This window comes from Chamaea fasciata, unplaced genomic scaffold (genome assembly GCF_029207755.1).
Source record: "Chamaea fasciata isolate MVZ Bird 193981 ecotype frontalis unplaced genomic scaffold, bChaFas1.0.hap1 SCAF_7, whole genome shotgun sequence".
Taxonomy (NCBI): Eukaryota; Metazoa; Chordata; class Aves; order Passeriformes; family Sylviidae; genus Chamaea; species Chamaea fasciata.
Genome location: NW_027094092.1, coordinates 41,483,453 through 41,498,882, shown reverse-complemented (window position 1 = coordinate 41,498,882; position 15,430 = coordinate 41,483,453). Strand labels below are relative to the sequence as shown.

General features: G+C 40.7%; 1 protein-coding gene across 1 annotated transcript in view; it reads right to left on the bottom strand.

Annotated features, from left to right (window-relative positions):
- The window catches only part of NRXN3 (neurexin 3), a 980,761-nt gene that overhangs the window by 858,437 nt on the left and 106,894 nt on the right, over nucleotides 1-15,430 (bottom strand). The window contains exons 4-5 of the mRNA XM_066188590.1: nucleotides 6,159-6,188; nucleotides 3,805-3,816 (exon numbers count right to left, since the gene is read on the bottom strand). Coding sequence (XP_066044687.1) covers nucleotides 3,805-3,816; nucleotides 6,159-6,188 — 42 coding nt within the window. The remainder of the gene's footprint in view (nucleotides 1-3,804; nucleotides 3,817-6,158; nucleotides 6,189-15,430) is intronic.

The following is a 15,430-nucleotide window of genomic DNA, read 5'->3' as shown; positions in this document are numbered from 1 at the left end:
TTCTCTGGACTCACTCCAGCACCTCAATGTCTTTCTTGTAATGAGGAGCCCAGAATTGGACACAGCACTCAAGGTGCAGCCTCATCAAGTATAGGGGATGACCACTGCCCTGGTCCTGAAGCAAGCCAATACAAATCCTAATGGTATTGCTGGTGAAAAGGAACTTGAAAATATTTTCCTGATCAGTAAGGTCCAGTCATTTCCTTCTATTCAAGCCCACAAATGCTATTTCATTTTTCCTGTGCCATTACCTTCAGGTCAATTTTATTGAACATCTCAAAGAAATAAGAACCTCCTTCTCTGAGAGCAATGGTGAACCTTCTAAGACTTAAAAGACCTACTTCAGTTAAGAGCAGGTAAGACCAAAGCAGATAATCTGATTTTGCAATGCTGGTTATTAAATGGTGAAATTGGCAGTAGCCTTTGGTCCACACAACGTGCATTTTAAACGATCCCACTGTTCCACTTCTCTCTCACAATTAAGGAAAAACCTAATTCATACTGAAAATGATTGGGCAGCTGTGTAGCTCACACCAAGCACAACTACTGATGGAAGGAAGGAGCCACATGCCCTGGAGAAGAACCAGAAGTCTGCAGATTGCATGGGTGCTACAGGGTGCACTATGCACACCCAGAAACCAGCCCCACTGGATTCAATGTGAATTTTGCTATTATCTTCAAGAAGACAAAGGACTTAATTCACTGAAAATAACAGATTCCCACCAGGAACACAGACAATTTTCAAGGCAGAGATGAGCCTCAGTAGAAGTCAGATCCAAACCAAGAGCGATGGTAAAACAAAAACCACATGATAGAAGGTAAAAAAAGGGCAAATAATCATTTCCTTAATGAAAACTTTCAACAGAACAAATTACATGGAAGAAGGTGATAACACATTAACTCCAGCAGCAAATGAAAGTTGGATATCTATAATTTCTTTTGATATCATTTATTTGTGGGGAAGCTTAGGGAAGTAAACTTAATATAATTGTTCCTTAATTGCCAGTACCTCTCCAGAAGAGAAGTCATATTCAGCAATTCTTGCCAAACTAAACAAAAGTCCTTGCTCATCACATTTTTACCTCACCTCCATGACCACTTCCATACCTCAAATAAGAACTCAATGCATTTAACCTTAAACTCCAGTTCAGGTTAAAATCCAAGTGATATCCAGGTGCTTGTCTGTATCTCAGCTACTCCAGCCATTACCCCAGAACACCTACAGCTCATCTTCTTCAACTTATATATAAAAAAAAAAAATTTAAATCTCCTAAACATTTTAAAAAGGATAGATGCAGAGAAAGCCTATTTACTGCAGTGGAAACAACTAATCAAACACTTGCTTTAAATGATGAATGCAAGGTCACAGACCACTATATGCTATCAAGAAGTTGTACGAAATCAAATACATCATATTCTTTGGCTACAGACATAACATGAGAGAAAGTTGTTGCCAGTTTTTACTAAAACCTACAAATTTACCAAAAAAATAAAAAAATGAACCTTCCATGTAAGCACTAAAGGCATCTGGTACCACTTTTCTCTGTGAGCTGAAGGCCATGTTTGGGTTCAAAATTACAGTTTGAGCCCTCTGAAAGCAATGCTATTTTTCACACAGACTGGTGGTTCTCTGAAAAAGTCACTTTCTACAACTAGAGCTAAAAAACACACATATCTGAGAAGTGAAATTATATTTTCACTCAATTACACAATAAATTAAGTTTCAGTACATATGAACTAACTATGGATTATATGTTATAATCCTCATGCCTACCAGCTCAGTTAGGATATTTGCCTTGGAGAAGACATTCAGCTTAGTCTTACACAGACTGGCCTGAAGCATAAACGCCTCCCAAGAACATGAGCTAACATCACACAAGACTTGCCCTGATCTACACGGACCCTTTAACCACACTAAGCCATCAGCTAACTGAATTATTGGCAGCTGTGTTGAGGCACAGTAACATTTCATATGGTCTGCTTAGAGCTTCATGTTCTCATATTTTTTAAAGTGTATATATGGGATTATTATGTTCTGATGTTCACCTCTTGCTGAGAAGATAGCTCTGAGTACAGCTTAGGTATTACCATCCATCACCCAAGTCTGGAGAGAATAGAAAAACTATGAAATTAATTATTGGAATATTTTTCCAATCTCAAAATAGAACAAATAATATTGATTGCATAATGCACTCCATCACAGATAATTAAACAATACAAAATTGTTAGAAGAAAGCTGGGCATCAGAAAAAGGAATCATACAAATTAAGGTGCTTTTAATATGCCATTGTGCTCCCCAGAATTCAGATATTACAGGAGTAGTAAATATTGAGTAGAGGCTGCTTGTGTCTCAAAGGAAAGTTATTATGAACAAACCCTCTGAGCTCATATGCCTTCTAGGATTCATAGCTGCACAACTAGATATTTCATTCCCCAGTGTCTTACTGGCATGGACACAAGCAACATCCTCCAACATGTTCAAATCATAGTAATAAATAGATCAGATTTTTAAGCAGTGGAATGGAGTAAGCCTCAGCAAGACAAAACCTTCTAATCTTTCTCATTGGAAAATAGTGACGAAGGAGGTACAACTCACACGAAAGAAGGCTTCAAGCAACAGCACTTTGTTATCCGAAAGTCTCTCATGCCTTTTCTATGTAGCTTCCTATGGGCAGCACCACACAGCTCTAGTTCTTTCTCTCCTTCTCTCTTCCTTCTGCAGTTCCAGCTCACCGTTTCCTGTCCCTAGCACAGCCACCTAACCCTGTCTGTCCCTTGTACAACACCTTACCTTTTCTATCCCTCGTATAACCTCCTGTTCCTCCTCCTCACAGCACAGCCAACAGACTCCAGTTCACTCTCTACCAACTAACTCACTCTTTTATCACACCCACAGCTGTGAGGGCAAGGCTGTTCCCACTCTTCAGTAATTAACACAGCTCCAATATATCAAGAGCAAGATTGCCTTCAGCACCATCTTTACCTGTCCTCCCACAAAACAGGATCAAAAAAAATAAGATTTTTCTCAAGCCATGTTTATAATTTATCAATCAATCTTCACTTTTCCTTCCAGTCCAGCTGAAGACCCATAGCAAGTTTGCAGCATTTTGCCTTTTTGGCAGTTTTGATAAGGGATGGCTGACTGCCCTCAGCATGCCTAAGATAGGTATGAACTGCTGAAGAACTCATTGGAGCCCCAGAGCAGTCTAGCATACCCTCTGCCAAACCGGGCTGCAAAGGAAAGGGACCTCTCTGTTTAGCAGTGCTGATTACTTCTTCTTCCTCTGCAGCTTCTTTGCAACTCAGTTTCTCTTTGAAAAACACCTTAGCACTAACAAAAATAATGGGAAGCAGAGCTGGGGGAAGAAACAATGGCTAAAAAAAACCTCCATTGTGAAGGGTACTGGACAAGCCCAGGTTCTGCTGCCACCAACACCAGTAGCAAAATTACCAGCAGTGGCATCACTCTTGAGCAAGTGTCAGCAGGATGAGCTCACTGGCCTATGGCTCTATCTTTGACAGAACTGATGAACCCTTTGCACAGCAGCATGACCAACTACAGATGGTCTGGCGCTGCACAGCCCATATTTAGTGTGAATAGGGAAAAAATAAAATCTCTTAGGAAGGCCTCAAAGCAGTAATCTTAATAAATATTTCCTGCATAATTCAATACAAAAGTTTGTTAAGAGACTTTTAAAAATAAAAGCATTAAGTTCCAATATGAAATGCATTCAGAAAAACACACTTTGCCCATCAGCAAACATTTTACAAGCAATGAAGTCTTAGAAAGAATGTGATCTCTACCTTTACTTCTACCTACAGACAGGACGGTGTGCGTCCAGTTAAGAGGAGGAACAAGAGAGTTGTCCACCACGGAGGAGGCAAAAGAGAAGAGAAGGAGGAAGCATAAAAAACAGAAAATTACATCACTGCCCATACTGAGAAAAACAAGGAAATGAGCATATTTATCTAGCAGCCAAACCCAACAACACACAATGTCAAGGGAAAAACGAGACACACCACAACTAAAGCACAAAGCAAAGCTTAAACCACTGACAGTACAATCAGCAGCTGCCTGGTTAAGCTTTAATTTGATTTTCTACTGAGAAATGCAAACTGCTCATGCAATACCATGCCAGTGATATGCCTCAATCCACATCAAATTCAAAACAGCAAGGAAAACAACAGAATAGGACAGAAAAAAAATTAAATCTCATGGTAATATATTTGCTAAACACATCTCACCTACCAGAGCTAATGTATTTGTATATAATGTTGACATTGCATATTTACTCACACATATACATTTACATGTTTTATATCCATCATATTTTTAGAGAGTAAATATTTATCAGAGGGCAATGTTTGTGAGTTTGTTGGCAAGAAAGGAGAAGCCACTGTTCTCTGATGTGTTATAGATAAACAAGGGTGGCTAAAGTTGCCAGAAGCCAATAGTTTTCACATTTTTTGCCAGATGAGGGAGTATAGAAAGTGCTGATGACTGGCATGAATAGGTCATGCAAGTCTTCATGAGCCAGCTGGGTTGCAACTTGTAATTTAAATGTCCAAGTGCAACTGTTTACATAATCCAGTGCTAAATAACAGACTACTACAAAGAAATGTTCAGTGTTATTGAGAATGAAAGTGGCCATCAACTGTCCTGATCACTTCCAACATGCCTTCCTCTGTCAAAACAGCTTGCCATATTCAACTGCATCCTGAGCAACTAGGACATGCTGAAGGGACCTGTCTGCTGGATGATACTTCAATAAGCATGATCTCTGAGCCATGTGTCCACTTGAACAGTAAGTGGGGATATAGAAGGAGCTCAAAGCTTCCCAGAGTTTAGTCAGATGCTCCACATGCCAAACACTGTGGTCTGAACACACACCTATAAAGAGCCCAGTTTTCCGACCTTTCCTACCACACGGGGATGTTGAGCAGTATAGAAACTGATAAGTAAGCCCCTACTTCACTTCTGATTGTTACCTAACTTTTCATGACCTCAGAGCAGACATCTGTCTTGAAAAATAGAATAAAAATTGATTATGTCTTAAGTCTTTCTATATTTCACTGAGATACATAAAAATTATGTCTGTTTTACTCAAGCACCTAATTAATCTTTAGCCTTCAGAGGCACTGTGTACTATCTTACTAACTCCTTGGACTGTCTATCCTCAGATACATGCTTACTTAAAGCCAAAAAAGCTTTTGCATACATCTAGTCTAGGAAAGCTTCATCAGGCTTTAGAGTCAAAACTTACATTTTCTTGCAACAGGCCAAACACTTGGTCTGGTCTTCCTACTGTACCATTTGCACACACCTTGCATTAAGTCATTTCATTCCTGCATTCACAAGACTAGAAGGCTTCAGGAGTACTGCTAACTCCTGTGCACTCATGTCAGTAAGACACTGGCACTGTCAGACGAAAATAGAACTACAATTCTCCTCACTTTACCTGTTCTCACCAGCTTCTTACTCCACACCCTCGCAGTGCAAAATGGGACTAATTACCCCAGCCTGTCACAGCCAATATATCTGTAACCCAGTGCAGGCTGAAATACTAAAATGTGATCTCTGATCTGGGCCTAGATCCCATTTGTAGCCCAATATGGGGTTAGCCCTGTTGTTCTTCTCAACCATTTTGTTCTGTATGTATTTGAGTATTTTAAATTGCAGACACAGGACTTTATATTATATTATTTATATTATGCAGGACAAGCCATTATATGCAAATTTCCTCAGGACTCATAATGAGTTAGGATCATGCCACAAGAGCTATTAACATACTTATTGTAATCATTGTACTCTTAAAATAACGATCAACATTGAGGTCTACATTTAGAAGGCAGAAGTGGGAGTCATTACAGCTGGCACAAGAAGAAAGAAATGGCAAGATAAAGTAGTTGGTGGACTGCATGGAAGAGGAATGCATACCTTTTTACTATCCATGGAATCATGTCATGCTCCCTCCTGAGTATCTGAGTCCCATGGGACATCTGAGCTCATGGGACACAGAGGCAAAAATGCAAATGGCTTGACTGGCACTCTGTAGGCTTAGTTGCTTTTGTTATGCAAAGCCCAACACAGAAAAGCAGCAGGGACAAAGCTCTTTCATGATCAGTGATAGAAACAAAGAAAAAGTGGAAGAACTTACCTTGTTCACCCATCATCAGGTGAGAGAGGCCTGAGAGAGAGAGAGAGAAAGGAGAGAGGAAGTAAGAGAAAAAGAACAAAACTGAAAAAGAAGCAGTAATATCCATGCACAATGTCAGGATTGGAGCTCACATACTTGAACTAGACCAAGTATGGTTGTAGCACACAGGGCACAAACATTTGCAGATGCTGCTTCCCACACTGAGCAGGAAAGGATCTGTCACTGGTAGAAAAAATCTGCTGCTCATTGCAGAATTGTGTCTGAGGTTCAGCACATCCCTTGTGGGGGGCAACTCCAGAGGCACTGCACGCCACTATAGCTAAATGGGCTATGAAAGCCGAGGTCTCCAGTGACAGTCTGCAGTGAGCTGTTGTTCCTCTGGAGAGATACAGGAACAACTTCTCCTCAACCAAAGACTTTAAATTCAAGATTGCAGTGGTCAGTAAAAGGGAGGCCATGATCACACCACACCTGCTTCAGATGAAGCCTCTGGTCTAAATGCATACACAAAGCTATCATTATTGAACATGTGGCTTCATCATGTATTTTTAGGAATCTATCAACACTGCTCACACTAATTAGACACCAGTACACCAGACATAGCAAGGACTAAAAAAATTACCTGTGACCTATTTAAATACACCTCCACACCCTTTCTGGGAAGAACTGCAGGTTCAGTTTCCTAGGACAGTGTGTTACTTTATGGCTCTATGCATAAAGCTACTCTTCAGTTTCATAACTGCAGGTAAAGCCAGAAAGCAGCATAGTTCCCCTCAGCAGACACAGTCATTGTCAGCTCTGCAGATGAGGTTGTAGTGTTTACTTGGGCTGCTCCACTCTCTGATAATTCTTTCTGGCACAAACCTTGTTTGTTTCAATCAAATTCTATGTCCTAGGCCCAAGTTTCAAATAGGTTTACTGCTCTGTATTCATACAAATATTGTTTAGATATTTCTCTATATATATCCATGCCCAAGCCATTAAGCATGAAGTGACCCATTAATCAATTTTGCAGCACAAGACATCACAGAACTAACATAACAAAAATCAAGTCCTACACACTCAAGCCATGAGGGACCCATTTCATATTTGGTTCCCTGACCAACTTCCCTTGGCTTGATTCCTTCTCACATCTCCTACCTCTTATGGCACTTAATATGGCAGGGGCTTCGATACATGCACATACACACCACACACCCCATATACTTTAAGTCAGTTTTTTAATCAAACAGGGCTATGACTTTTTAATTTCACGGAGGCTGAGAGGTCAAATGAATTTATTAGAATGAGAATTTTCAACAAAAAGCATGCTGAGTTTGAATTTGTTTACTCCTTTCTCTTTTATGGTTTTCCTTTGCATTGGTTGAAGAAATCTAAAATCCAGATCATCCTAAGAATATGTTCACCCACAGAGAACTTCAAGCCAGATAAGGGGATTAATAATTGTACAGTCTAAGGAATGCAAATACCTTAATGTTCTTGAAGATTACTGTGGATTTAGAAAAATAATCAGAAACATAACATAGGTTTAGATTCTTTTAGGTCTTTTAGCTATAAATAAACCTAGCAGATTTGATACTGTAGCACACTTCTGGCTTGAATTACAAGATATAATTCAGTGAATCCTTTGCTCTGCTAGGAGAGTGGGTTGAATGTTTGTCTCTGGGGCCACTGACCCTATCATTCTTGGCAGGCAAATCTTAGGTCTGATCAAACGGACACTTGAAAGTCACTGTAAAAGGCAGGAAGACAAAAGTATAATTGTTGGGACCTACAATGCACAGAATTCCTGTACCAATGCCAAAAAAAGTGAAAAAGGCTAGAAGGTGTCAGTATGACATGCAGCAGTAGCTGGCTAAACAGGGAGGGGAAATCAGATCCAAAAGCAGAGGTGGGGATCCTGAGGCCTTGTACACTGTGGGAAAGGAAAGTCATACCTAAGAAGTCCAGCATCGACAGGTGCAGCTACTGGGGATGGCAGGGGTTTTGTCCACTTGGACAGAAACAAAGAGAAGCCTCCAGAGAAGGCTCAAAGCAAGAATCTACATTAAACACCCTAAATCACACTGTAAGAAGATCCATTTTTCTCTCCACCAGCCACAAAGGAGCTTTAAAAATCTCAGGTGGTCAAGAATGTCACCACCCCTTTTTGGCCTTATCCCCAGAAGGCCAATGCCATGTGCCCTGTCAGGCACATCAATCAGATGAATCCCCACAAGCCCTTTGCCCTTAGCTGAGGAGTGAGCACACCCCTGAATAAATGCTATGTTGTAGCCCCTGATTTGGCCTTGGTTCAAATGCCTGCAAAAGAAAGTATCCCTAAGAAATACTCTGGCACTTTCTGCTTCTTCACAGATCTGAAATACCACAGCACCCGCGGTACTGGTATTGTATGTATCTCTTGATCTTCTAGAGCCAACTCAATAATGGAAGCAGGGAGATTAATGAAAAATAATGCCCTCCCCCTCAATGCTACTTTTTCCTTTTATAAATAGGAGGAAAAAGGAGGGTGGACTTGGAGACAGAACAAAAAAACAGTATTGTATCATAAGTTATCCATTGACAGAGACACTTATTTTAACAAAGAGAATACCAACAGAATTCCAGATTCATTATTAGATAAAATAATAATATAAATAATGAAATAAAATATCATCTTTCCTCATCTGAAAATATTCCTGCCTTGCAACTTAAAGTAGGAGTGGAAATGGATGTATTTATCTTCAAGCAAATGTCATTAGGGACCAAAACCTTCAACCACTGAGATATAAAATATGTGACATTTGCAACATGTGTAACAAAGCCCTCAAATCAGTCAGAGTGAAATCAACATGGAAAATGTGAACTGATGTAGTTGTCTCACCTTTATATGTTTCAAGACGTGACAAAATACTAAAACAATTTTCAAATCATAAAAGTCAAAGCCATCTCAAGGTGGAATGGGGTAACAGTTCCTGTTAGACTGTAAGAAACTAATATGGCATCCAACAAACCAATGCAAGAGCTGTATGAATTATTCAGACCTGCAAACTAGACCAGATTTTTCCAGATCAATGGGGACACCTATCACCATGCTATTTGGGCAGCAGTCATAAAGACAAGCAAATTTTTTAGCAGGCTCAGGATACAAATGAACTCACTAGGCCCCAAAGTATCTTATTCACATATGCTACCATTTTTTGTGCCAATAGCCATCCCATTTCAGAAGAATCCTATAAGAAAATCTGATTTTCCACCTAAACTCAGGTGAAATATATTTTCCTTTTAATCTTGGATTTTTTTCAACAAGAAACTTTGATTATAGGCTCAGCTGTAAGGAAACCCAGCTAGTGTAGAACTTGGAAAAAGTGGATAAAAATCTGCATAAGCTCTAGTAGCCAATGGGTTTCATGCTTTTTCTAAGCCAATCTAGTCATCCTTATAATAATTTACTGGCTGGACAGAACTGCTGCCCAACAAAAACAGTGTGTAGTAAGTGGTCTGGAAAAGGTTTAGGAAAACCTCAGAATAAATGCCTTATCTGCCTGTAAAGAAATTTTATGCCAAAGTCAAGAATTCGGTGACTTTCTATTCCTGAACTTCAAACATGAGTGACAGTAAGAACAAGTGCATGGCTTCAGAAGAAAACTCTCGACAGGTTCTTGAGATAAACATCTGCTTATACCCAGCCTCTGGAGACCCAGCTTCTTTGAACATTCAGCAGTAATGTGAAGAGAAAGCAACGTGTTTCTTCAAAACATCAGTTTGTTATTAAAATAATATGTCCATTGCTGAGGGCAGACAGATGCAAAGTCTACTCTCTGGCCATGATTTACGCCTGCCACAACTGACTTTTCTTATTTAGGTCTGGGAGGTGGTTTTCTTTAATATACATTTCTTTAACCTACTACCCAATCAGTATTATTTATTAAATTTTTAAAATGAAGCTCCCTTGATCTCAAAGAAACATTTCAAACTACTTTTTAAAAAAAAAAAATTGTAAGCCATCTGCTTTTTACATCAAAATAGTAAAATTAAGTGGCTCTAATTGTACAAAGTATCAAGAGCTAACACTGGATTCTTATGAAGCCAGAAGGACATTTTTAAAGTAGCTTCAGAGTACAATGATATGGAAGAGCAATGTAGTTAAACAGCAGTCCTCATCTTTAAGGGTTTGCTAGGGGCAATTTTCAGTGTGGAGGAGAAAATATGGGAAATCTTGGAAACAGTTTGAATCCTGCTCCCTCCCATACCATTAGTACTTAGCACTTAAAATGGAAAATAAAGCCACAAAACATAAGAAGGTGGGGATAGCACAAAACACAGCTGAGAGTGACAAGTGATTGCATCAACAAAGGAAGATGGACTCGTTCATTGAGTTAATTATAGCTTGTTCTGTGCTACTGGGCCCATGATCTGGGGGTGCGCACGTGTGCGTGGGTGTGCATGCACTGCTGAATTGCTCTGTTATGGCAGGCAGCCTCAGTATCTCCCTTTTAATGATGCTACCAAATGATTAGCCCAAAAGCTCTTAATGAATGGGAAAAGAGACTGCCAGGCAGCAGCAGCAACTCAGGACCCCCCTGGGGCAAGTTTGCCCAGAGAGGATCTTCTTTCAGGGTATCAGGCTGCATGAGCCATTCTGATAATAATAGGGCCAGCTGCAATGTATGTCTGAGATAGGACATCAGACCCTCTAGTCCAGGATATGCACAAAATCCTTTATGGCAAAGACGAAGAAAGAAATCGTGCAAAGCAGGGACTCTTCCAGAAATAAAATTACATCCACTATAGAGAAGAGTACTCAGATGAGTATCGGAGTCTGCTGTTTTCACCTCCTTTCTGAATATCCTAAAACTAGCAGTTCCTTAAGAAATAGGCTTTTCTCTACTCTGAGCTTCATACCGCAGCTCTATCGGCAGTTCTCTTTTCTACTAGGGAAAAGAGTTGAGAAGCTCTTTGTCTTCCATGTGGTCTTCATAAAATAGGTATCTTGAGATTCTCTAAAACCAAAAGTCCAAGGAAAATTCCCTAAGAATACTCAGGTACCAAAAAAAAGGACATTCCAGCAAGGCAAAATGATGGGGCTCAGAAGAAGAAGCAGCAAAACCCTTGTATTGAGATATGTGAAAAATGGATAAAGAAGCAAAATCATTCTGCAAACTAGTTCAGACCTTTTACCTGCTAGACAGATCAACTTTGCCAAGAAGGTAACCTGATTTCTTGGCTGCTGGTGTACATGGGGCCTTTTCCTTCTAACCAGCAAAGCAGTAGCACAGGCCGGGGAGGGCAGTCCTGTTTGATACAACCATGACATGCAGGACAGCCAGGGGGCTGCTCTCAGGCCTCAGCAGTGAGCCCAGCCGGGAGTGCAGTTTTGTTATTGTAGCCGCAGGCCCACTTCCAATCCAATTACACACAACAGCTGTGCTAGCTCCTCTTTCCCATGCCCTTTTCTTCCTCTGATATGTAATTCCAGGATGGGTTTTGTCATTATCAGGGGCAGTGAGTCAGGATGAATGGCATCTACTTTGAGTGATCAAAGGAATAGGAACATGAGATAGTATGGTTTTTTCACTATCGCTTACATAGATGTTGGGGTAAACAACTTTCTCTTCGGTTTCTATCTCCTTTCACTCCCAGCAGAAACAGTATTCTGACATTCCTTGGGTCATCCTCCTATAAGTATTTGCATAGGAAGAGCTACAAACATGGTGATGTCTGAAAACACGAAAACAAACACGCAAGTGTTCACAAAGATGGCCACATGCACAACAGAATGTGAGAGTGCCTGTGCAAGACCTGAGAGTGAATGCAAATTATGACTAATCCACAAAATGTGTATGACTGCAAATCACAGCACCTGATCAAATAAGTGCCAAAGTTGGGAAAAGAATTATTAGACATGGAATACAATTCTTCAGCTTAGAAAATAAATCTCTGACAATATATATAATTGAGATAAAACCCCAATAGAGAAAAAATATGTTAATCAATGACTGTTGAACAGAATCTGGATGCAACATCAGGTCAGAAAGTCCTTAAAACAGTAATTACCAGAACTCACCAAGATACTGGGACAAGACCTATGCTATCATAGTTTCTTGAACTTCCTCCAAAGCATCTACTTTCATAAAAAGACACTTCTGGGATAGAGGAATTCTTGCTCTCACCATAGTGATTACTACTGCCATATTTTTGCAGATAGGTTTGCATGCAACTAAAAACCATTCATATTCCAGTGTAAGAAAATCACATTAGGGAACATGTGCTAAGGGCATGCAAGAATCAAAATAATGGTGGCACCTATGAAGAAGAACCTAAGCTCATACATACTGGCTTCAAACTCCTAATGAGTGGCACTGACAGTATAGCATAGATGGATTCTTACCCTGACCTAGTACCTTCTGCAAACGGGAAATTTCAGATGGGCTGAAACCCATCATTTTCATGGCCCAAAAGCAGAGTTTTTCTTTAAGGAAGCAGAAGCTAGCATATAGGTACTGCTTAAACGACCCAATGGCATGGAGTCAGGGAGACCAACTATAACAGCACACCTGAGATAAAGAAGGGAAAGAAGCATTTAAAGATGGTGTTTGAAAGATAAAAGACTTGGATCAAAAATGTGCTAATATGCTTATGCTCTCAACAATCTCTGCATCTTTATGAAGGATTTGTTCAGGTAAACAAGGACTAGTTTTTCCTCTGGGAACTACCTAGGTAACGTCCACTGGGTTTTGTCCATTAAGTTACATGCAAACACTAGTCGGCAGTAAAATCGTGACAGCCAAATGCCCAGAATTTAATCTCTTAGCCTCCTCCCCATAAACATTTAAAAATCTCTCCCACAATAGGAATAAGTATGGTATGAATAGGAAAAGTACTATTTAAGCTTTGACACTTCCCTCCCCAGGCATCAGTAACAGCCTTCATAATATCAAGGAAACATATTTAGTTCTTTCTCCTGCATACATTCTGTGCAGAAGTGATAGAGGCATCTCTTCTGGTCTGTGCTGCATGCCACTTCCCAGCCAGGCACTTAACCTCTGTACTAAGGCTCTTAAACTCCATAATGCTCAGCCTCAGCACTCAAACCAGGTTGTGAAGGTGAGGTGAGACTGTAGCTATAACCCCAAAGGGAAAATTGAAGTACTGAAAGAAGCTATTTCTCCTCTACACGGCCAAGTGCAGACAGCAACAATCCCAACTCCAGGGCACTGTACACAATGTGGTGTTGTTATTTTATAACTGAGGCATCACATTTGCAGGAAAGGGGGGCTAACATCTGATAAACTTCTTTTATATGTGAAATAAGCCAGATGGGATCAAGTTGGCTTTTGAAAAGAGTATAGCTATGAGCCCCTGTTGCTGGATGCACTTCTTCACAAGCAGACGTCACAGCCAGGAAAGGCTGATGCTACACATTTCTGTTCACTTTAAAAATAAACAACTGCTTTGCACCTTGGAGTAACTGCACCCAGCAGAACCCTGTGATGCCCACTGCTGCCAGCCCCAACCTATTCACAGCTACCTCCTCTTACTGGGGAATTAGTTTGAACCAGTCTATTCAATAATAATGAATACTTATTTAATCAATTGGCTCTTTACAGCCCTTCGGCTGCCTCTGGGTAGTTACCACAAGCACATAAAATCCCTAATTTGTCTTTCAAACAGTGGATGGTTAGAGTAACCATTTTATAGGGGCCTGAGGCTCTGTCCTTGCAATATACAAGGATGGCCAAATAGGTAGAAAGTGTCTGCATAGCTTGACAGAGGAGAAGTGTAGACCCAAACCCCCTGGAGGTCCATGTCACTGCCCAATCCTACAGCAGTGCCAGTGCATTCCCGAGGGTGAGATGAGCAGAGGGATGCGACTGCCTGAAACAGTGATAGAGCCTTGTGATGAGGTGTGGGTAACTGTCAGATTAAAAACATACAGATGATTGAGAGAACACATAAAAAAGCATTCACATGTCACTAGAAATCCACATGTGAGTAAAAATCCACATGAAAGAGCACAGAGCAATCCTGAAAACAAGAACACGGGTACAAGCAATGGGGAGAATAAAAAATGCACATCCAAGCACATAAATCATGAGAATAACAGGGAAGTAGGGCAGAAGAGCACAGTCAGAGAGCAGAAGGATGGACTGCTCCATGGTGCCCACACCAACAGCAGTACAGTCCTGTTCTGTATGTTCCACCTCTGCTTGGGCTCCTACCAGTGATGCTATCAGCTCCTGCACACGAGGAGATGCCCCTGATGTTACTTGAGGCAATGCTCATTATTGGCATAATATCATGTGTCCTACTGGTAGAGCAGAGCAAAGCCACGCTTTCCAAATTCACTCATCCTCCTCTGCCACACACATCAACATCTTCAGGATGTTGTGGAGAGACTTATGACTCAAAGCCTTTGGTGCATGTCCTGTCAGATCCTGCCAAGATAAGAGGAATCAGGAGTTCCTGGACCCTCATCCTGGGGCAGAGATGATACAGTTTCAGCCTCATAGATAACTGAAAAGATTGCATGTCGCATGTCAAAGTTAACAGAGCCTTTCTTTCCAAAGAGTGCCAGGCAGCACTTGCCATTCGGCCGCTTCCATTCCCACTGCTGTCAGTTGAGATGCACACAGAAGGCAAAAGTCCTCAGCTGAACCAAAAGGTGGCTGATGAGAGAAGTGAAAAGGCTAAATATGCCAGGAAAACACCCAAGTGACGGGCCCTCCCTGCATCTCTCTGAAGAGATGCACAAGATCGGATTATCCAAGTATGAAAATGAAACAAACTGAACAGAGAGCGCATTCCAGATGCAGATAACTCATTCCAGGTTAGGTTTCGCAAAAGTTATGCAGAAAGCTGAGAAGGAAAAGAGCTTTGACTTGCCCATTATCCCATTCCAGCCAGGGCAATGTAGGATGCTTTCTTGGGCTCTCATTTCCATTTCACATAATGATAAAGCAGGGGCAACTGCCCAAGTGTGAAGTAGAAATTCATTTCTAAAGTTTCATTGGCAACAGAATGTGGACTAGAGTGAAGTGGCCTAGTCCAGCTAACACTTGTAGCTGAAGTTGGGGGACCCTGATCCTGTCAACAGTAAGACAGCAATTTGCAGAGGGAGGTTTGAACTTCTCTGTGGTAACATACACTGTTGTGGAAGAATTCCACATATAAACAAGCATGTGAAACACACATTCATTTTTCCTTTTAAATGAATCATTTGTGCCATGGTGGGAATAAAATTTTGATACCTAAATAAGATCCCACATTCATATTCAGCCAGAAAGATACTC